Below are 21,714 nucleotides of genomic sequence, written 5' to 3' on the forward strand. Positions count from 1 at the left end.
GGACTTGGGAAAAATCACTGGGATATTTCCAGGAATCTCCCCACCTGGTCTTGCTCCACTTTGCTCCTCTCCTGTCACATTTTCCTGTAGGAAATTGATGGAAAAAAAGGGATTTTTACTCTGCAAGATTCCCTGGGTGTGCTCCAGGGCTACTCCTGAGCTCAGGTAGAGCAGGAACCCTGCGGAGTGTGGAATGATTTCTTTAAGGAGGCTGGGGGATGTTCCTGCCTGGAATAACAATGGAGACGCTGGAAAACACAGGGAGGAGGGGAGGGAAAAGCTTCTGAGAGCTTAAAACTGGAGTCAGACATGAAGCATGCTTCATCAGACACAGCCAAGGAAACAGCGACCGTGGCTCCCAGAAATTCCAGGAGCTAATGGATCATCACTGAGCTCTTGCAGGGGAGAAGGCAACAAAACCTTCAGAAACCACCACGGGGTGGGAGAGGAACCATCACAAGGATTCCCATCAGGGCGGGATTGGGATTGGGGTTGGGATTGGGGTTAGGATTGGGATTTGGGGTTGGGGTTAGGATTGGGATTGGGGTTGGGGCTGGGATTGGGATTGGGGTTGGGGTTAGGATTGGGATTGGGCTCTTCCCGCCTAAACTAACACAAAACAAGGACAATTTTCCTGTTAAAAATTCCTGTTAATTGTCTCTAATTGCTGTCCTTGCTGCAGGCTCGGGGGAGGAGCAGGGAGAATGGACCATGGAATGTCCTTCACAGTTGGTGATTCCCAGCAATGATGAAGTGCTGGTCCTTGGAGCATCCTGTGGGATGGAGGAGCCTCTGAATGCTGGCAATGAAGGAGGAATAGGGAGAGGTGCTTGGGTGACCTTGAGCAAGTGGAGGTGACTCCAAGAGCATTTCCTGGGTGTTTTCCTGCTCCTTGTGGGAGCACAGCTGTGGGAGCTGGTCAGGGATGTGGTGGCTGGGCCACAAATCCCAGGAATGTGCTCTGGCCTGGGCTCCAGCTCTCTCCATGCCAAGCTGAGCTCTCCCATTCCCCAAAAACACAGCTGCACTTCAGAAATCCCTTCTCAGAGCTGGTTCTGCTCCTGCTTTTCCTCCTGAAGCATTCCCATGGGATTTTCCTCATTGTGCCAGCCCTGGGGCCCTGCTGGGGGATGACCCAGTGCTCCATCCCTGTGGAGCTCCAAGGGAGATTATCCCTTGGGATGGCAATTCCAGCTTTATTTGATGGATTTGTGGTTGAGGTTGAATTTCCTGAGCTGCAGCTCAGCCAAACCCCCCAGTCAGTCCCACTCTGGATTTTCCCACCTTGTCCATGGGATTTTCATCTCCCATGGGGATTCTTTTTTCATTTTTTCCATCAGGATTTTGGGGGTTTTGGGAGCTGATGGTTGCTTCCATCCCTGCTCCCATCCCTGCTCCCTGCTCCATCCCTGGGCAGATCCATCCAACACCAAACAGGTCGGATGGACCTACTAGTGCCTTTTCCACTCCTTTCTCTTTTCCTTGAAGTGTGCTCCAAGCCAGCTTGGGGTTAATTACTGCAAATAATGGAGCTTCCTTTTTCTCTGGAAAATTCTGGGGCACTGAGCAGGGCTGGGGCTGTGCTGGAAGTTTGAACTTTGGTTGTTTCTTCTGAATCCCCAAATAATCCTCACAGTTTTTTTCTGATGTTTATTTATTTATTTTTTTCTGGAAAATGAACACTTGATCCTGATGAAGTTTGGATTCAAAAATGAAATCTCCCCCCATCCCACTCCATCAGGGCTCAGGGCCCTTTTCCAGGCCCCTCAGACCCTCATCTCTCCCTGAGAGTGTTTCTTAAAATCCCCAGGTCTCTCTCAGTGCTGTAGATGAGGCAGAGCAGCCCCTCAGTGCCTGGATCCAGGGGTGAAGCCACTGCTGACACATTTTGGGATGCACTCGGATGGAAATGGATTTTCTTGTTACACTTTGGAGCCAGTTAAAGTGGATCAGTAAAGGAAAAGTTGGAATCCCAGAGTCCTGGACTGGTTTGGGTTGGAAGTAGCATAAAGACCATTGAATTCCCACCTCTGCCATGGCACTGTCCCCTTCCCCTGTCCCAGGCTGCTCCAGCCCCAATGTCCAGCCTGGCCTTGGGCACTGCCAGGGATCCAGGGGCAGCCACAGCTGCTCTGGGCACCCTGTGCCAGGGCCTGCCCACCCTGCCAGGGAACAATTCCTAATTCCCAATCTCCCATCCATCCCTGCCCTCTGGCAGTGGGAGCCATTCCCTGTGTCCTGTCCCTCCATCCCTTGTCCCCAGTCCCTGTCCATGTTTGTTCCAGGCTCCCTTCAGGCCTGGAAGCCTCAGTGATGTCACCCCAAAGCTCCTCCTCTCCAGACTGAACAATCCCAAAACATCATGGAGAGATTTCCAACACCTCTGTCAGCAAAGAGATCCCACAACATCCCAGAGATCCCAGCACATCCTGGAGATCCCATCCCAGGGAAGACAGGGATGCAGCTGAGCATGGCCAGGACACCACTCCCACCTAATCCCGAGCTGTGTCAGGACGTGGTGGGAGAGGAAAAGGAGGGGGAAGGGATGAGGAAGAGCCCTGGGAAGGCTCTTCCTGGGATCTGCCCTCCCACTGGCGATGAGGGCAAGGCAGGAATGACACAGCCTGGCCATTTCCACAAGACCAGCTTTAATATCAGTCAGGAGAATGAGGAGAAAGCACAGAATCCATAAATGGGAGAAGAAGAAAATTCAAAAAGTTCCCCCCAAAAATTAAAGAAATTAATGAACCCAACCCCACCCGCTGCTCCCGGACTCTGCAGGCACAGCAGGGCTGGGATGATCCATAGGGATCCCTGTGGCTCCTCTCCAGGGATGCTCACCTTGGGCTGAGCTCGGGATTCAGCCCAACCTCACCCAGAGGACGCGACCGGGAGAAGAATCCGAGAGTGCCGACTTTGGGATCTCTTTATTGTAAAACTCTCAGCCTACGGCGCTGGGAATGGAGAATTCTGGGATGATCCTTCTGGCACTGAAACCCAGGGACTGCAAAGAGGAACAGAGCTGAGAGAGGCAGCTGAGGAATCCTGGGGCCAGGAAAAGCCCTGGCGTGCAGTGCTCAGGGTATTTGGGATGCTTCCTTTGGGATTTGCTGCTGCTGCTGCTGCTGAGGCTTGGACAATCCCAAAAAGTGTCCTGGCCCTCCATCCCATGTGCCAAGTCCCTCTCCAGCTCTCCTGGAGCCCCTTTAGGCATTGGAAGGGGCTCTGAGGTTTCTCTTCTCTGAGCTTCCCTTTTCCAGGTGAACATTCCCAGCTCTCCCAGCCTGGGAGCTGCTTCCCAGGTTGGAGCCAAACCCCCAGGAGGAAAGGACAACAGGAGTCAGGTCCAAGGCGCCTCTCACTTTGGGCAGAGTATATTTAGAATTTATATTTTTATATTATTTTTATATTCTTTTAATGCATAGCGAGTTTTTATTCTTCTTTTTTTTTATTTTTTTAATAGATTTTTTAAAATAATTTTCTTTCCAATAATTTTTTTCCAGTATTTTTTTTTTCCATCTTTTTTTTTTTTTTCCCCCCAGTGCAAACCTGAGCTGGGTCCCTGTTTTCCCTGTGCAGTTTTCCTTCCTCGGGATGGGCACTGTGGTGGGGAGGGGTCAGCAGGCGATTTCCTCCAGCGTCCCCAGCGGGGCCTGCAGGGGCACGGTCACAGTGTGGCTCAGGCTCTCCGAGTGGTTTGGCACTGGATCACAGGTGCTCTGCCATGGAAAAGCAGGGAATGCGTTATCCCACTGATAGTACAGGGATAAAATGTCTCTAAAATCATGGGGTATTCAGAGGAGCTGGAAAAAGGTTGGGCCTGGTAGGTGTCACCGTGATGTTTTCTGGAAAAATCCCCTTGCCCAGGATTCTTCTCCTGGGAAGCTGAAAAGCCTCAGAGAAAAAGGAAAACAATATTATCCGATTTGCTTCTCCTGTGTTTTGCTGCTTTGGAATGTGTTTGGAGGCTGTTTGCCCACAGGCTGATGGGATTCTGCTGTGAGTTGTTTTGACTCACTGGCCAACTGGGGCCAAGCTGTGTCAGGACTCTGGAGAGAGTCACGAGTTTTCATTATTATCTTTTAGTCTTCTGTAAGTATCCTTTCTGTATTCTTTAGTATAGTTTAGTATAGTATTCTTTTACATAATACAGTATAATAAAATAATAAATTAGCTTTCAAGAACATGGAGTCAGATTCATCATTCCTCCCTTCGTCTGGGAACCCTGCAAATACAAGAGGAAGGCCCTGGGAAAATGTTAGGCTTTACTGGATCATGCCAAACTGCACCTGTATAATCATTTAATGACTATGATAAATGATATGATTGTTAAATGATAAATGATGTGATTGTTAAATGCGATGATTGTTTGGCACCTGTGTTGCCCTGTTCTTCTAAAGTTCTTCTAAGCCTTCTGATGTTTACATTTTTGTGATGGAGTTTCTCACCCAATTTCATGTAAATAGTGATTGCTTTGCATTCCTTTCTGGAAGAGGAGAGAATTGATGGACTGTCGGTTTGACCAGTGTGGTTGGAGAGGTGCCAATTTCGTCCTCCAATCCATGGTCACTTTTGGAATTCTATAAGTATCGAGGTCCAGAAACAAATGTGCTTTTTTGCCTTGGACACCTCAGCGTGTGAGTGTCGTTTGTTTCGTGTCGTATTGCGACAGTAATTGGATAGAATTATTGTTTAATTGTAACAGGAATCATGAGAAATGATGTTTGGGGGGTTTGATGGAGATTACAAAAATCCATGCTCGGATGAAAACAATGTATGCAATAGAACAATATAAGTTTAATAATTAATATGTAGTTATATAACAATAAGGGTATGAAAACGTGTTCATCCTGAACCCATGTCAGAGTCAGATTTGGGTCTGTGCCCCTGACACCCAGAGCTCTTCAATAAAAGCACCTGCATATGATCATTCCCTGATTTTGTGTTCCTGAACACTAACACCACAGCTGCTGGGGGCTCCCAGGACTGAAACAGTTCATGCCTCAAACACTGACAGAAAGTTCTGCTCCTTGTTACAAGAGCTGATAAAGGAGATGTGGAAAGCCGGGTTTACTTTTTTGGTAAAATTTAACTTTTTTTTAAATTTTAAGGTGTTTTATTCCTTTGTTTAATAAAGGAATAATATTTAATAAAAAAGATAGTAGGAGATAGAAATAAAGCAAAGGGTTAAAAACAGTTGGGTGTTTGGTATTTAATTAAAAGCACACTTATCTTTGGAGACATTTCTTAAATATTTTTTCTATTACATTAGCTTGTTGTATATTCATAGACATACGTATTTATATTGTTCTATAAACTAGTTTACATTCTAGGAACTATTCTGTATGGTTCTTCTTTGGGTCTGTTTTTTTGGAGTGTGTTTTTTGGTTGTGGTTTTGGTTTATTCTCTTTATTCTAGCTTGGACTTTGGCTTATATTTTCTTGAGACAGTAGATGTTGATACTGAGTAGGGTCTTCATTACATGTTCACAGGATGTTAACTCAACAGACAGTTCACTCTATAAATAGATAATATTATATATACCAGTAATTAATATTAATAATATCAATTATAACTAATAATATTAATATATTAATAAAATCTTAATAATAACTATATTAGCTACTATTAATAACTTAATAATAACTATATTAGCTAATAATAACTACATTAGCTACTATTATTATTATATCTAAGTTTTTGTTAAGAGTAGAAATAAAAGCAAAGTTATTTTAACATGATACATATAATATGTGCAAAAAGCCAATAATATAATATGTATTTATAACAGGAGCCACAGGCACAGAAATCTCCTTGGAGAGCTTTGGGCTGGAAGTCAAACTGCAGGGATGGAATAAAGGGAAAGCATCCTTCAATCCCCTCAAACAGCCAAGGCTGAGGGGAGCAATGCATCCACCAGAAACACAGCAGGGACTGCCCTGGCTGGGCTTGGGGCTGGAGAGGCTGAAACAGTTCCTGCCTCAAACACTGACAGAAAGTTCTGCTCACTGTAACAAAACTGGAGAAAGAAGGAGAGAAGCCTCCCTGAAGATGCCTGGCTGGGACTTTGGATTGTAAATTAAACCTAATTTAGATAAAGGGAAACCCATTCCTTAATCACCTCAGGCCCAGGAAAAAAACAAGTCTGAGGGAGAGGAATGCACCCACCAGAAAATCAAACACAGCACAGACCCTTCCCTGGCTGGGTTTGGGGCTGGAGAGACTGAAACAGATCATGCCTCAAACATTGACAGAAAGTTTTGCTCACTGTAACAAAACTGGGTAAAGAAGGAACAGCCAGAGAAGCCTCCCTGAAGATGCCTGGCTGGGACTCTGGATTGTAAATGAAACCTAATTTGGATAAAGGGAAACCCATTCCTTAATAATTTCCTAGGAAATGATTAAGAAAAAGAAACAAGGCTGAGGGAGAGGAATGCACCCACCAGAAAATCAAACACAGCACAGACCCTTCCCTGGCTGGGTTTGGGGTGGGGGACACCAGAGCCCACAAGAGCCAGGTTTGGTCCCCCAAAATGAGGGGAAATGAGGAGGTTTTGGAGTCCCTCTGCTCAGGGGCAGTGAACACCCACCCCCCTTACAGGAACTGGCCCAGGAGGGGAGCCCAGTGCTGGAAGGCACATCCATGGGATAGCCACGTGAGGAGCAGCTCAGGGGGTGTCACAAGCCGTCAGAGAGCCCCGAGTGCTCCCCAGGGCCATGCTGGGGCCTTGCAGCACACCTGGGCTCTGGGGCAGCAGGCAGTGGCAAACTCCAGCCCTGCCTGGGCTTTCCTACCTGAGCTGTGTTAACCCATCACATTCTGTGCTTCTGGGGGACTTCACCACCAAGACCAGCTGCAGGGGACCGATGGGATCAATCATGGATGGGGATATTCTCCTTATTCTGTCTCTGTCCCTCTCTTTCTGTTCCCCCCACCTATTTTCCATTTCTTTCCCTTGCTTTTTCTCTCTCCCTCTCATATTTACTATCCAATAAACTCCAGACTATCGTCTGGCATCTGGTCCCATTTGCAGTTTGACGGGGGCAGAGGCATCTCTAATTATAATTTTAATAACCAGATCCTAACACAAGTGGGAAGAGCTCCAGCGTTCCCAGGGCATTTCCCCTTTGTAGGAATGTGTCCCCTGTTGATGGAGTGACCAAATTATCCTTTGTCTCCTTAAAAAGGAAAAAGGCCCAGAAGTTTCTCTCCTCAATTTAAAAAGACACCTCATAGGACCTTGGGGACTTCACCTCAAACTTAAGGATACCCAATTGGACAGAGGCCAAGAGGTCCTGCCTGAGCAATTCACTAGAAAAAGAAGAGAACAAAGGAACTAATGGCTTTTGTGAGGTGTTTTAGCAGGAGCAAGAACCTCTTGCCCCTGGCTCGGGTTTTCTCTGTAAGAGCTTTGTTATTTTGCCTTTTATTAAAACTTTTCTGTTTCCAACACCGCCACAGAAGCCATCCTGCTGATTTTATGCCATCTGAGGTGGCTGAGCTACCTTGGGTGTGATACAGATCTCCAGGAGCTCAAAGCACCTGGCTGGAGGAGACCCCTGTGTCAGCCCCCCTCTCCTTACCACGTTCTCGTCATGGCTCCCGTCCTCTTCCTCTTTTCCAAGAAGGTCCAATAACTTTTCCTTGATCAGCTGCAAGAAGAGGCAGCCAGGGTTAGGGTGAGAAGAGGCTGCAGGGGGATGGGGAGCACTGGGGTGTGCTGGGTTTGGGGCTGCATTCCAAAGGGCTGGGAGAAGGAGGAAGCTCCAAGGGCTGGGCCAGGGAAAGGCTGGGAGAGCTGGGGGTGCTCACCTGGAGAGGAGAAGCTCCAGGGAGAGCTCAGAGCCCCTGGCAGGGCCTGAAGGGGCTCCAGGAGAGCTGGAGAGGGACTGGGGACAAGGGATGGAGGGACAGGACACAGGGAATATTTTGTTGAGACAGTAGATGTTGATACTGAGTAGGGTCTTCATTACATGTTCACTGGATGTTAACTAAACAGATCGTTCACTCTATATAATAGATAATATTATATATACCAGTAATTAATATAAATAATAATAATTATAACTAATAATATTATCTTAATAAAAAAGTCTTAATAATAACTATATTAGCCACTATTAATAATATTAATATTAATATCCCAGAGGGCAGGGATGGATGGGAGATTGGGAATGAGGAATTGTTCCCTGGCAGGGTGGGCAGGCCCTGGCACAGGGTGCCCAGAGCAGCTGTGGCTGCCCCTGGATCCCTGGCAGTGCCCAAGGCCAGGCTGGACACTGGGGCTGGAGCAGCCTGGGACAGTGGGAGGTGTCCCTGCCATGGCAGAGGTGGGAATTCAATGATCCTTAAGGTCCCTTCCATCCAGACCATTCCAGGATTCTCTTACAAGGAATAAAACCCCCCCAAAAAATTCCATTTTTGGGACACTTTTGGGGTTCAGGGAAAGCTCCCAGCACTCTGAGGTCCATTTCTCTTCTCAGCCCCCTCATCTTCCTGCTGCTACAGGATTTGGCTTCCAGGGAAATCCTATAAAACTTGGGAAGTGTTTTACTGGAAAGCTCCCACTGGGAGAAAAGAGAAATAAAACCAACAAGAAGAAAGCTGAAATCCTGAAATCCCCAAAAATTGGGTCAGTTCCTAACGAATGTGGATCCTGGCTGGTGCAGGGAAGTGTGGTGGGAATTTGGGACCAGGATGACAGAGCTTGGCAGAAAATCACAAAAAAGCCTCTTTATGGTCAATATTTTCCCCAAATTTGGCCAATCCATGAAAAAAATTGTATGTGGTTTAGACATTCCCAGAATGTCTAAATATTTTGGCTGAAAACTCAATTTTTTGAAGTAGTAACCCCCCACTTTGTGAAACTCAGAGCAGAGGGGAAAAACTGTGTGGAGGTTTTTTGGTTTTTTTTTTTTAATTTCAAGGTATTTTATTCCTTTTTCCTGGCTGGCGGAGGTTATATATCTGGGATTGTGAAGATTCCCTTGCTGGGGCAACCCCAGGGAGCTTCTTTGAGGGAACAAAATTAATTTTAAGCCCAAATAAGAAGAAAAATTAAAAAGTGCAGCAGAACCCCCCACATTTGACAAATTTTATCAGGAGATGTGAAAGAAAGGAGGAAAACAGAGGAAAAACCCTAATTTGTGAAGTTTCTTATGGCCTACTTGGGAAAAATCCCCAAGAAATCCAGGAAAAGGAAAATTTGATGAAATACTTGGGTATCCAGGCTGAGCTCTAAATTCAGGCTCAGCTTTTGTTCATCTCTCAGCTTTAGTCCTGGAATTTTTCCATAATTTTTATTCCTGGTTAATGGCACCAATGCTGGAGCTGCCCAGGAGGGATTGGGATTGGGGCAATTGTCTGAAAATATAAAAATATTGAAAAAAAAAAAAAAAAGAGAGGATTTGAAGTGAGTTCAGAGCTGGGATTGTGAGGTTCTCTTTCCTGGAGTGGGACGTGTCCCCAGCCTGGGCTGGGACTCATTAAATCAAATGGACAATGATAAATCAAATGGAAAACTCTCTTATCCCATGGCAATAAAACTCCCTGTTCCCAGCCTGAGCTGGGGCTGTGTGAGAGCTGGATGAGGCAGACTGGAAATACAGGATTTTGGGGGGGCTCTGGGATCCCCAGGGAACAGAAAATCCAGGGATGAGGGTCATCAGAAGTGGGAAAAACAGGGATGAGCAGCTTGAGGATGGGAAATCCAGGGATGAGGGGCAAATCCAGGGATGAGGGGCAGGAAAGGGAAATCCAGGGATGAGAGACATCAGAAATCCTGGGATGAGGGGCACCAGGATGGGAAACCCAGGGATGAAGGGTACCATGAGTGGCAAATCTGGGGATAAGGGGCACCAGGAGTGGCAAAAACAGGGCTGGGGGGCTCCAGGGTGGGATATCCTGGGCTGGGGGGCTCCAGGGTGGGATATCCTGGGCTGGGGGCTGGGAAGGCCTTACCTCATACAGGTAATCGAAGAGCTCGAGGATGGTGAGGATGCTGGCCCCGATGAACAGCCCCATCTGGCCACCAATGTCACCTGCAGGGGACAGCACCGTGAGGGCTCCCGGGCACTGCCGGGCCCTGCCTGGGAGCTGCCATCCTCAAAAACTGGGAACAATTCCCCAGAGCAGCAGGGTCTGCAATGGCATCGGCAGCTGATGGTTTTCCTGCTAATGGAGCCTGGAGCCCTCCAGGCTGCATCCCAGGAATCTCAGTTCCCCCTCTGGGGAAGGTGCTGGGAAGAATCAACGTCCCTGGAGCCAAGGAGAAACCCCAACCTGGCAAAAAGTGGAAAGGGAGGTGCCCTAGGTTTTTTGGGAAGCATCTCCCAGCTTCTTCTTGAGAGTCCTGGGGTGGAAGAGGAACCTGAGGAAAGGAGATTCCCAGGAATTTGCTGGGAAGGTGACTGGGATGTGGTGCTCAGGGAAGCAAATCCCATGGATTGACCCCCAGAGCAAAGGCACCCATGGGTGGGGGGAAGGGGCCTTTTCCAGGGGTGTCCATGAGACACGGAGAGAGGAAAGAGGGGAGAAGTTTGGGATCAAGGTGAGAACCCCGAATGATCCCAGGCGGTGTTCTGGGTTTACATCAGGGGGATTCACCTGGAGGCTTTGAGCCTGGGAAAAATATTCTGAGATGAGGCTGTTCCTGAAGTTCCAGAGCTTGGGAATGAGGGTCCTATGAGGTGCAAACTGGTCAGAGAGGCTCCAGCAGCCTCCTCTTCCCGCCTGGAATTCCTGGAAAATCCCCAGGAGATGCAAAGGGCTCCTGAGGGGCCATGTGGCAGGGCCAGCCATGGGGGGTGACATGGGGACACCTCTGTGCCCCAGGGGTCACCCAGCTCCAGCTTCCCAAGGGGCTGAGCACTCCCAGCATTCCAGAGGGATCCAGGGAGGCTGCAGGGCTGGGGGAGGGCTCACCCCCACCCCAAACCCAGTGGGGCCACCCCCAAATCTGCAGCTGGGACCCCAAGGCTGGAGCTGATCTGGGGCTGAGCAGCTCAGGGTCTCCTGCAGCTCTTCCATGAGGCATCCAAAGGGCCCAGGCCTGGCTGGAAAAGGTGGATTTGGAGCAGGGAAGAGGTGATGGGGAGATGATTTTGGGATGTCCCCCACACCCTGCACCCCAGAGAGCACCCAGCACCCACCCAACCCCAAATCTCCAAAAACAGAGAGCTGAAAGCAAGCAGGGCTGGAGCAGCTCCAGAACCTTTCATGGGTCTCCTCCACCTCCTGCTGGAAAGGATGGATTTGGAGCAGGGAAGAGTGATGGAGATGTGATTTTGAGATGTCCTCCCCACCCTGCCCAGGGAGCAGCACAGAGAGCACCCAGCCCCAAAATCCCCCCAAAATGGGAACAGGGATGGAGCAGAACCTTCCCTGGGTCTCCTTCAGCTCCTTCATGAGGCATCCAAAGGCCAAGAGCTCAGGCCCAGCTGGAAAGGATGGATTTGGAGCAGGGAAGAGGTGATGGGAGATGGCTTTGGGATGTCCTCTCCCACACACTGCCCAGGGGAGCAGAATCCCCAAAAGCTGGGGTGCTGGGAGCAGGCAGGGATGGAGCAGAACCTTCCCTGGGTCTCCTCCTCCTCCATGAAGCAGCTGAAGGCCAAGAGCTCAAGCCTGGCTTGAAACCTTGGATTTGGAACAGGGAAGAGGTGATGGGGAGATGGTTTTGGGATGCCCTCCACACCCTGCACCACAGAGGGCACCCAGCGCCCACCCAGCCCCAAAATCTCCAAAAAAGGGAGCAGGCAGGGATGGAGCAGCTCCAGAACCTTCCATGAACACACAGAGTATCCATGGGGACATCTCTGGGATGCCATGGGGGGGTGAGGAAAGCAGACATGGGCCTTGCTGGGGTTTCAAGGCTGTGGACCCCTCCCAGCCTCTCTCTGTCCCTCCCAGACCAGTAGAGACCCCAAACTGGTCCCAGCTCCCCCTTACCAAGTAAGGCTGCCACTTCATAGGCTTTCTTCTGCTCAATGGTCTCATAGTTGAGTGCTTCAAAAAAAATGTCCAGCACGAGAATATTCTCTCTGTGGGAACAGGGAAAACCTCAGCCCAGGAGCCATTGGTGGCTCAATCCTTTGGGATAAGGGAAAAACGGGATTTTGGGGCTTTATTCCCCTTTGTATGATTGTTCCTCTCTCTGGGGTTCTCAGACCCCACAGAACTTGGAGCTGGTGCAGACCAGGAGCTCAGGGCACCCTGAGGGCTCTGGAACCTTTGGAGCAGCTGGGAAAGGTTTCCTCAGAACTCCTCAGGATCCTGGATCTCACTTTGCTGGGAACTCTTCTCTTGGATGGTAATTCCTGATTGTGAGGGGTGAGGCCCTGGCACAGGGTGCCCAGAGCAGCTGGGGCTGCCCCTGGATCCCTGGCAGTGCCAAGGCCAGGTTGGACAGGGCTTGGAGCAGCCTGGGACAGTGGGAGGTGTCCCTGCCATGGCAGGGGGGGCACTGGGTGGGTTTAAGGTTCCTTCCAACCCAAACCATTCCAGGATTCTGTGATTCTGGGAAGAGAATCCAAGGGATCTGGAAGAACTCTCACTTCCCACACACAGCAATCACAAGCCCAGGGCTGGGAGAGCTCCATGGTCTGAGGAGCTCAGTCCAGAGACACCAATCTCCAACAGGGAAATTTTGTATTTGTTTTGGTGGGACTGGAGGATTCACATGAGGACAATCCTTGAGAAGGAACTCAGAGAGAAAATCTACTGAGGAGAAACCAACCTCATCTCTCCCAGGTTTTCACTCTGCTCTTCCCTGAAGGGCATCTCTGTGCTGGGGATGGATTGGCCAGGACTGGGCATTTCCCAGACATTTCCCTCCCAAAATCCAAAGGAATTCAGGTCCTCCCCCACTCACGAGATGTATTTTTCCGACTTGTTGAACTTCTTCTCCAGGTACTTGGCCGAGGTCTTGCTGGGGATCTTGACCATGGAGAGCTCCTTGTTGTACCTGGTGAGGTTACAGGGGGTCCTGCAGATGCAGTAATTGCTGTCCTTCTCTGCCAGGAGACCTGCAGGGGGGCAGGCATGGAGCACACGGAGTCCCACGGAGCAGGGAGGGACCCTTGGAGCAGGGCAGGGACAGGGACATGGAGCAGGGCAGGAGCAGAGATCATCCCTCCCACAAAGGGGCCAAGGGGACATTTCTCACTCTGGACACTTCTCTCCCAGTTCATCCCAGTTCTCACCCCCTTGGAGAGGCTGCTTGCTGGAGGTGACACTGTCATCAACAACAGCTTGGAGAACTCGTGGCTGAGTCCCTAAACCCAGGCTTGGAATGGGTCCCTCCACCCCAAATTCAACCCCAGGAGGGCTCTTGGAGCTCCCCTGATCCCAAGGGTTTCTGTGCTCATGGAGCCCTTTCCCCATGGAGAACCAGGAGAAACTTCATCCCAGCGTGCATCCAGCACTTCCAGCAACCTGAGGCTAATCCCAGCCCCTCTCCGGGCTGCAGATCCCCCGTTCCTGCCAGCCAGCAGCATCCAGGCCGCTGGAATTCCATGAACATTCCCTCTCCCGGCTCAGGGATTCCCGGTACTCACTGAGCGCCGGCTCTGCGCACTCCTTGTACTGCTCCGGGGTGCAGAAGGGAGCATCCCCTGCAGGGACAGGACAAAGCCATCACAGGGGGACACCGGGCTCTCCCTGGGGACCCAGAGACCCCCCTGCAGTCAGGTGACCCCGCTGTCCCCAGCTCTGCCTGCCACAGGGGCCTTGTCCTGCAGGAGCTGCTGGGAACAGCACCCGGGGGGCACTGGAGCTAAGAAAGGTGGGATCTGATGGTCCCAGAAGCCTTTTCCAACCCTAACCAGACCCAGGTCTCTCTTCCATGGCTTGGCCCTGTTTCACAGGGAGTTATGGAATATCCTGGGTTGGAAGGGACCTCCAGGACTATCCAGTCCCACCCCTGGACCTGCCCAGACATCCCAACAATCCCACCCTGGGCATCCCTGGCAGTGCCCAGCACCCTCTGGAGGAAAAACCTTTCCCTGATCTTCATCCCAAATTCCCCTGACACAGCTCCAGCCATTCCCGGGGTCCTGTCCCTGTCACAGGGAGCAGAGATCAGAGCTGCCCCTTCTGTGCCCCTCCTGAGGACATTGATCTCACTGAGCTCTGCCCTCAGCCCCCTCTGCTCCACCTGAACACTCCAAGTGCCCTCAGCTGCTCCTTGTGTGGCCCCTCCAGACCCTTCCCCATCCTCATGTCCCTCCTTTGGACCCTCTCGAGTTCTTTGATGTCTTTTTTATTTTATGGTGCCCAAAACTACTCCAGAACTCTTGGTTCAACTCTGAGGCTGCCCCAACCCAGAGCAGGGCTGGACAGTCCCTCCCTGCTGCTCTGCTGTCCCTGATCCCCCAGGACAGGGATGGCCCTGCTGGCTCACATCCAGCCTTTCCCAAAGGCCACAAGCATCTTCTTCCCTCAGGTACCCCCAGTCCCTCCAGCCCATTCCCAGGTGTCCCCTGGTGTCTCTGTCCCTGACCTTGCACATAGCTGCCCCTCCAGTCTATGCCCCAGGTGTCCCCTAGTGTCCCTGTACCTGACCTTGCACATGGCTGCCCCTCCAGTCCAGCTTTCAGTGTCCCCCAGGTGTCCTTGCCACTGACCTGGCACGTGGCCTGTCCCTCCAGCCCAGCCCCAGCTGTCCCCCAAGGTGTCCATGTCCTTGACTGTCCTCTAGCCCATCCCCAGGTGTCCCCAGGTGTCCCCCCTGTCCCTGACCTGGCACATGGCCCATCCCCAGTCCATCCCCAGGTGTCCTTGTCGCTCATCTGGCACGTGGCCTGTCCCTCCAGTCTATGCTCCAGCTGTCCCCCCTGGCGTCCCTGTCCTGACCTGGCATGTGGACTGTCCTTCCAACCCAGCCCCAGGTGTCCCCAGGTGTCCTTGTCGCTCATCTGGCACGTGGCCTGTCCCTCCAGTCTATGCTCCAGCTGTCCCCTCCAGGTGTCCCCCCAGGTGACTGTCCCTTCAACACATCCCTGCTGTCCCCAGGTGTCCCCAGCTGCCCCCCCTGTCCCTGATCTGTCCTGTGAATCGTCCCTCCAGCCCATCCCCAGCCCATCCCCAGCTGTCCCAGGTGTCCCCTGTCCCCCACCTGGCATGTGCACCATCCTGCAGTTGCAGTTCTCCACGATGTAGCGTGTCTCGCAGTCGATCCTGCAGGCCGTGACGCTGTACACCGGGAAAAACGCCAGCCCCAGCTCCGGGGAGCGGCACTCGCCCCACGGCGGGGGCAGGTACGTCAGCTGGGGACAGGGACAGCACAGGGGTCAGCTGGGGACAGGGACAGCACAGGGGTCAGCTGGGGACAGCACAGGGGTCAGCTGGGGAAAGGGACAGGACAGGGACATCAGCTGAGGTCAGATATGTCAGCTGGGGACAGCACAGCACAGGGACATCAGCTGGGGACAGGGATGGGGACAGGGACATGAGCTGCAGGACAGGGCCAGGGCCAGTGAGAGGGAAGGGACAGGGCAGGACATGTCCCCTGTCACAGGGCAGCCCCTGCAGTCCCTCAGGGTATCCCCCCTCCCCGGAGCTCCCTGACTGCTGGGATAACTCACTGGGACAAGCTGTCCCAGTGCCACACAGCGACACTCCAGGTGACAATGAACATCCTGGAGGTGACAATGAATGTCTCGGGAGTGGCAGCAGCTGTGGAGGGATCAGCTGGAATTTCTGCCTGGCAGACTTCGCTTTACAAGCTGGAAAAGCTCCACCAAACTGTCCCCAGCAGGAAGATTCCCTGGAAACGTGGGGAGTTTTCCCCCAGCTGCGGCTCCCAGCCTGGCACAGGAATCTCTGGGCTTAAATCCAGGGGGAATCCACCCCTAAGTGCTCGCCTGAATCCCTTCCTGGCCAAATCAGGGCTGAAACCTCAGGAAAAGCCTTTCCATCCAGAGCCTGGATCCTGTGGAGCTGCTGAACTTCTTTCAGACCTGGATTCCTGCTCTCTTGGCCCTGGAGCTGCTGGCAAAGGCACCCAAAGGAGCAGCAGCAGGATGGATGGAGCAATCCCAGCCCTCAGCCTTGGAAGAATTAACAGGAGAGACTTCATTGGGCTTGATCCCTCTCCCTGCAGCCTCTCCAGATCCTCCTCCCCCTCCTCCTGAGGGGTTCCTGAGGGATTCCCTTTCCTTTCTGCCAGATGATCCCAGTATGGGGTTGGTGGGAGGGATCAGCCCCAGGATGTGGGGCTGCTCCCTCCACCTATGGAATGCAGGGTGACCCCAGGGTGGGCAATGATTGGCATCTGATCCACGATTCAGAATGCTGAATAATTGCTTTATTAACACTACACTATATCACATTGATCCTGTATCATAACTATACTAAAAAGATACTAAGGAACACTGAAGAAAAACCCTTGGCTGTCTGAGACAGCCCGGACACAGCTTTGACCCCACTGGCCAAGGAAACAAAACAATCCTCAGCAGAATCCAACTGACAAATCACTTCAGGTGAACAATCTCCATAACACACTCCACACGTGCCAAACAACAGGAGCAGCAAGTTGAGATAAGAATTGTTTTCTCTTCTTCTCTCTGTGCTTCTCATTGCCTTCCCAGGAAAAATCCTGTGAGAGAATTATGTCTCTCTCTGTTCAGGGAATGTGAATGCCACATCCAGCCTCCCCTGCTGCTCCCAAAGTGGGAATAAACCACAGCAAAGCATCAGGAAAAGCAGGGAAAATGCAGCAGGAACATCCCTGCCCTCAGATCCTGCAGGATTTGTGCTCCCTGGCAGCTTCCCCAGTGCTCCTCCTCCTGCTCCTGTGTAGAGAAATCCAGCTCTAGCCTCTAATTGAAGGTGACCAACTCCCAGTCTGGCCCTTTTGCAGTCATTAATAATTAATTAATGAATTAAACGCTTTTCCAGCCCTCCTGATCCCGGCTTTCTCCAGGATTACCAGGATCAGTTCCCAGCTGGCAGGTGCTAAAAGGGGAAGGAAAAAATGGATTTGACTCCTTGGAAGCTGAATGGATTCTGCTTGTCCCAAGTGCCAGGAAAAAAAAGGGATAAGCTTGGAAAACCTGGAGGGAAGAGATCCTGGGGCAGGGGAGGATCAGCTCCTGCCACAGCCCTTCCCTGGCCACATTCCTGCCTTTCCACACTGCTGCTGGCACAGAGCCTCCCGGGAGCTGCAGCATCTGCCCACAGCCACAGAGGTCACCCCTTCAATTAACTGGAAGTGCTATCCCTGTTTTTCCTGCCTGTTTCATTTTCTCAAACAGGGAAATGTGGTAGAGATGATCCCAGCAGAGGTCAGAGCAGTTTGATAAAATGCTGGAATATCCCAGGCTGGGAGGGGTCCCACATGGACTGAGTCCCAGCCCTGACCCTGCACAGGATCCCAACAATCCCCCCGGATCCCAGCAATCCCCCCAGATCCCAGCAATCCCTCCAGGCATCCCTGGAGTGGTGTCCAAACCCTCCTGGAGCTCTGGCAGCCTCAGGGCTGGGACCATTCCCTGGGCAGTGCCAGCACCTCTGGGGAAGAACCTTTCCCTGCCCCATTTCCCTCTGGATCTGGGATGGATCCAGCACCAATTCCTGCCCAGATCCCCTCACGTGGCTGATGGCACCAAACTCCAGCAATCCCAAGGAAGGATCCAAGCCCTCCCTGAACATCCCCACCTGGGCTGGGTTCCCAATCAAACCAGAACCAGAACTCTCTGTTCCTTAAGGAGACCTCCAGCAGCAGCAGCTTCTTGGAATTTCCATCCCAGGCAGCTCCAGCCCTTGTGGAATGCTGAGAAACCCAGAGCAGCCACGGCTGGCTGATCCCAGCTCCCAGTTAATGGTGCTGGAATTGTCTGTTTGCATCTCCAGCTCCTTTCCCATCCTGCCTGTTCCTTCCCATTTGCTCCCTTCCTGAGGAACTGGTTTTCAGGGATGAATTTGACCCTTCCAGCCTCTGGGAGTCCCTAGGGGCAGAGCTCAGGGCTTACAAGTGCCCAGGGAAAATTGGGATTTTGGAGCTCCAGGATGCTTCTTTGGACTCTGAAGTTTTCCTGTCCTCACTTTTTATAAAATCCTCTTTTCCACAGGGTACAGGGGGAGCAGGAAACCCAAACCATTCCCTCACCCTCAGATCTGATGGCTCTTCCTGACCTCCCTTTCCACTCTCTTCCTCTTCTGGGCTCTGCCTCATCTCCATCCCTTCCCTCATTTTTCCACTTTCCTTTGCATCCATTCCCAATTCCCTCCCAATGCTGTTTCCCAACCAAAACCCCTCTCCTGCCCTACAGATTCTAAGTTTTCTTCCATCTCCCGCTTCCAACTGCTCCATGAAGGTTCTGTGGGATTGGTTTTATGGGATCTCCTTCTTGAATTAATTCAGAATTTAAGGATAAATTGGAGGGAATCCACTGGGAGAGTTTGTGGGATTGAGGGGAACAAAGAAATCAGGGAGTGATTCCAGGAGCGGTCAGATCATGGTGGGAGAAAATGCTTGGAGCAAGGGTTAGGAAATGTGAGTCCATGGAGTTATGGAATAGTTTGGTTTGGGAGGGACATTAAAACTCATCCAATTCCATCCCCAGGGACACCTCCCACTGCCCCAGGCTGCTCCAAACCCTGTCCAACCTGGCCTGGGACGTTTCCAGGGATCCAGGGGCAGCCACAGCTGCTCTGGGAAATCCATTCCAGGGGCTCCCCACCCTCCCAGCCAGGAATTCCTTCCCAATATTCTGCAGTGGGAGGGACAGGGACAGGGCAGGGATGGATGGGACATTGGGAAGGAATTCTCTGGACACACGTTCCCTGTGTCCTGGCACCCCATCCCTTGTAAAATGACTCCTCAAACACGTGAAGTGTCCTTTGATTCCTCCTACATCCCAAACCCCAGTGCTTCCACCCTGACTGGGTTTCCAAGCCACCACTGCCAGCCCTGAATCCCATTTTCCTGCCTCTCTAATCCCACTCTGGATCTGCAGGTCTGTAGCTCTCCTCTCTATCCCATAAAACCTTTGGAGGGGATGAGTCTCCAGAGCCCCATCAAACAACATTGCTCCAGCTCAGAACCCAGGGCTTCACTGAATTTTTATGGCCAACTTGGCAGGAATTGCCCTTTTCCAGGTGCCTCCCATCTTCCCTGAAAGCCCTGTGCAGCTCTGTTGGGAAGTCTGATCCCACTACTGATGGAAGAGGTTTAGGTGATGCTGAGATGCTGCAAAAACCAGCCTGGAGAAGGGGAAGGAAGGAGGAATTTCTCTTTCTTCATGGGATCAGCCCCTCAAAGTATGGATTTTATTGTGTCACTCCAAGCCTTGGTGCCATGGTCAGGGAAAAGGGGAATATTGCAGGGATAGTGCAGCTTCCCAAGGTCTGGAGGGGGAGATTCCAACACCAGGCTCACCTAAAAGTACCAGGAAAGGGGAAAATGGAAAGGGATCCATCCAAAGCCAGCAGTGATGGGAGCTGAAGGGCAATTCCCAATTCCAGGGGGTTCTGGCCTCCCTCGGGATCCCTCAGGAGGTGATGGATCCTTCCCTGTGCCAGCTCCTGCCAGCTCCTGTTCATGAGCACACAAGCCTCATCCATGCACTCAGGAACTGCCACGGAAACGCTCCCAGAGATCCCAGAGCACCCTGGAGAGGCACAGGGAACCCAGCTGGGATGGGACTGTGGGGGGTCATCCCATGGGAAATGGGATGAAAGCCCCAGGGCAGCAGCTCTGGGCTCCATGGGAAGCCCTCCTGCTTCTTTCCCTCTGCTCCTGGGCAGGGAGGGAATCCAGGGAGGATTTTCCACCCAGACCCTCCTGTTCTCCTTCCACCATCCATCGTGTACTGGCTCCTGCTTCCCTCAGGGAACACAGCCCTGGCTGCCCTGAGCTTCAGGGATTGCTCCACTCTGAGATTTCCACGGAATTCTGGAATGGTTTGGGTTGGAAGGGACCTCAAAGCCCACCCAGTTCCACCCCTGCCATGGCAGGGACACCTTCCACTGTCCCAGGCTGCTCCAACCTGGCCTTGGGCACTGCCAGGGATGCAGGGGCAGCCCCAGCTGCTCTGGGCACCCTGTGCCAGGGCCTGCCCACCCTGCCAGGGAACAATTCCTAATTCCCAATCTCCCACCCAGCCCTGCCCTCTGGCAGTGGGAACCATTCCCTGTGTCCTGTCCCTCCATCCCTTGGAAATATTCCCTCTCCATTTTTCCTGCAGCCCCTTCAGGTCCTGGAAGGTCCCAGTTCGCTCACCCCTGGTGTCTCCTCCAGGATGAACAATCCCACGTTTATTTTAACCAGGAAACACCTCCCTTGGCCATGTGTCCAGAAGCAGCTTCGTCTCTTTAACCCATCCACCACATTTTATGGACAAAGCTCCTGCTGGAATTGCTTTCTCAGGAGTTTTTGCTGCTGACTCAGCATTTCCACCCTGCCACTGCCAGGTCCCTCCCAAGGTCACTCCTGCATTAACTCCCAAGGTGGGAAATGCATCCCAGAAGTGTCTCCTTGCAGGAACCACGGGGCTCAGCCACTGCAGGAGGAGGAGCAAAGCTGATTTAATTCCCATTTTTCCAGCCTGAGAGCTCATTGTGAAGGGAGATTTTTAATGAGATGCCAACCACGGACCAGAGCTGGCTCTGGACAGAGGGATTTTGGGAAGCTCTGGGTGGAAAGCCAGGATTTATGCCCTGGTCCCAAGATGTGAATCTTCACTGGTGCTGAGCAGCTGCAGCCCTGGGAAGGCAGAAAATCAGGGAGCAAAGCCCAGGGAATGCTGTGGTTTCCAGAGTGGGATGGGGAAAGAAAGAAGGGATTTGAGCAGGGCCACAGGGAATTATTCCAGAGGCAGGAATGAACCCTCCACACCCCAAATTCTGTCCTACAGAGGATCCACAGCTCCCACCATCCCAAATCTTCCCCACTCCACACTTTTTATCCCCAGAAAAAGAGTTTTTAACTCCCCAAGGCTGCTCTGAGCTGGAAGATGGGAAATCAACTCCACTTTTTCTTTATTCCTGGTTTTTTTCCAGCTGCAGGATCATTTATATTTATGGTGCAGGATGTAAAACCCTGGGTTCAGGACCCCAATAACTGCCTGGGCTCAGTTTCTGGGGGATTTTCCTGGAGCTGTTCCACTTTTGGCTCTGGTTTATTAAAGGAGCAACACAAGCACAGAGATTTAGTTGGAAAACCCAGACTAAATCACAGATTGGGATAAAGCTGCACACTGGGAAGGTGGGAGAAGCCCAAGGTCCCTGAGGACTAATAATTAATTAGAGGAAGTTATTAATTACTGTAATTAGGTTAAAAATTACTTTATGGGAAGAAGGATTGGGGTGGGAACTGAATGCTGGAGATCCCTCCACCTCTCCTGAGAGAAGGCTTTGGAGCCCTCAGATGATTTTAAACCAGTCAGAAAATCCCAGGAATGAGCCCTTCCCTCTCCCATCAGCAAAACTCTGGCAAAACCCCTGGAAAAAGGAACACCCTGGAGCTGAGAGTCCCTAAATCTGTTCTTCTGTCCTCTACATCTCCCATGTGGAAGGGGGGATCTGGGGAGGAAAGTTTTCCCCTCTCTCTCATCTAGATGATGTTCTGGTTGGATTTCTCATTTTTCAATGGAAATTTTGGAATAGGCAGTGCTGGCAGTGGGGTGGGGAAGGATTCCAGCAGCTGCAGGAAAGCCTTGAATTTGCACCAATTTAACCCAAAGTCCTTGAGATCCTCTCTGCAGGCTCC

At 51.5% G+C, this 21,714-nt stretch overlaps 1 protein-coding gene across 2 annotated transcripts in view; it reads right to left on the minus strand.

Annotated features, from left to right (window-relative positions):
- Positions 1-2,631: 2,631 nt before the first annotated feature.
- The window catches only part of LOC121350517 (acid-sensing ion channel 2), a 396,350-nt gene continuing 377,267 nt past the window's right edge, over positions 2,632-21,714 (minus strand). The window contains exons 5-12 of one of the 2 annotated variants that reach the window (XR_005954678.1): positions 15,118-15,268; positions 13,559-13,615; positions 12,874-13,027; positions 11,952-12,043; positions 9,963-10,042; positions 7,586-7,654; positions 3,550-3,719; positions 2,632-3,004 (exon numbers count right to left, since the gene is read on the minus strand). Coding sequence is in view for 1 of the 2 variants with exons in the window: in XM_041461902.1 (XP_041317836.1) it covers positions 3,618-3,719; positions 7,586-7,654; positions 9,963-10,042; positions 11,952-12,043; positions 12,874-13,027; positions 13,559-13,615; positions 15,118-15,268 (705 nt within the window). In the remaining variant the exon portion in view is untranslated. Of the gene's footprint in view, positions 3,720-7,585; positions 7,655-9,962; positions 10,043-11,951; positions 12,044-12,873; positions 13,028-13,558; positions 13,616-15,117; positions 15,269-21,714 lie in introns of both variants that reach the window. The other variant, XM_041461902.1, reaches the window with a different exon arrangement.

Source organism: Pyrgilauda ruficollis, unplaced genomic scaffold (assembly GCF_017590135.1).
Source record: "Pyrgilauda ruficollis isolate IOZ18807 unplaced genomic scaffold, ASM1759013v1 scaffold157, whole genome shotgun sequence".
NCBI lineage: Eukaryota > Metazoa > Chordata > Aves > Passeriformes > Passeridae > Pyrgilauda > Pyrgilauda ruficollis.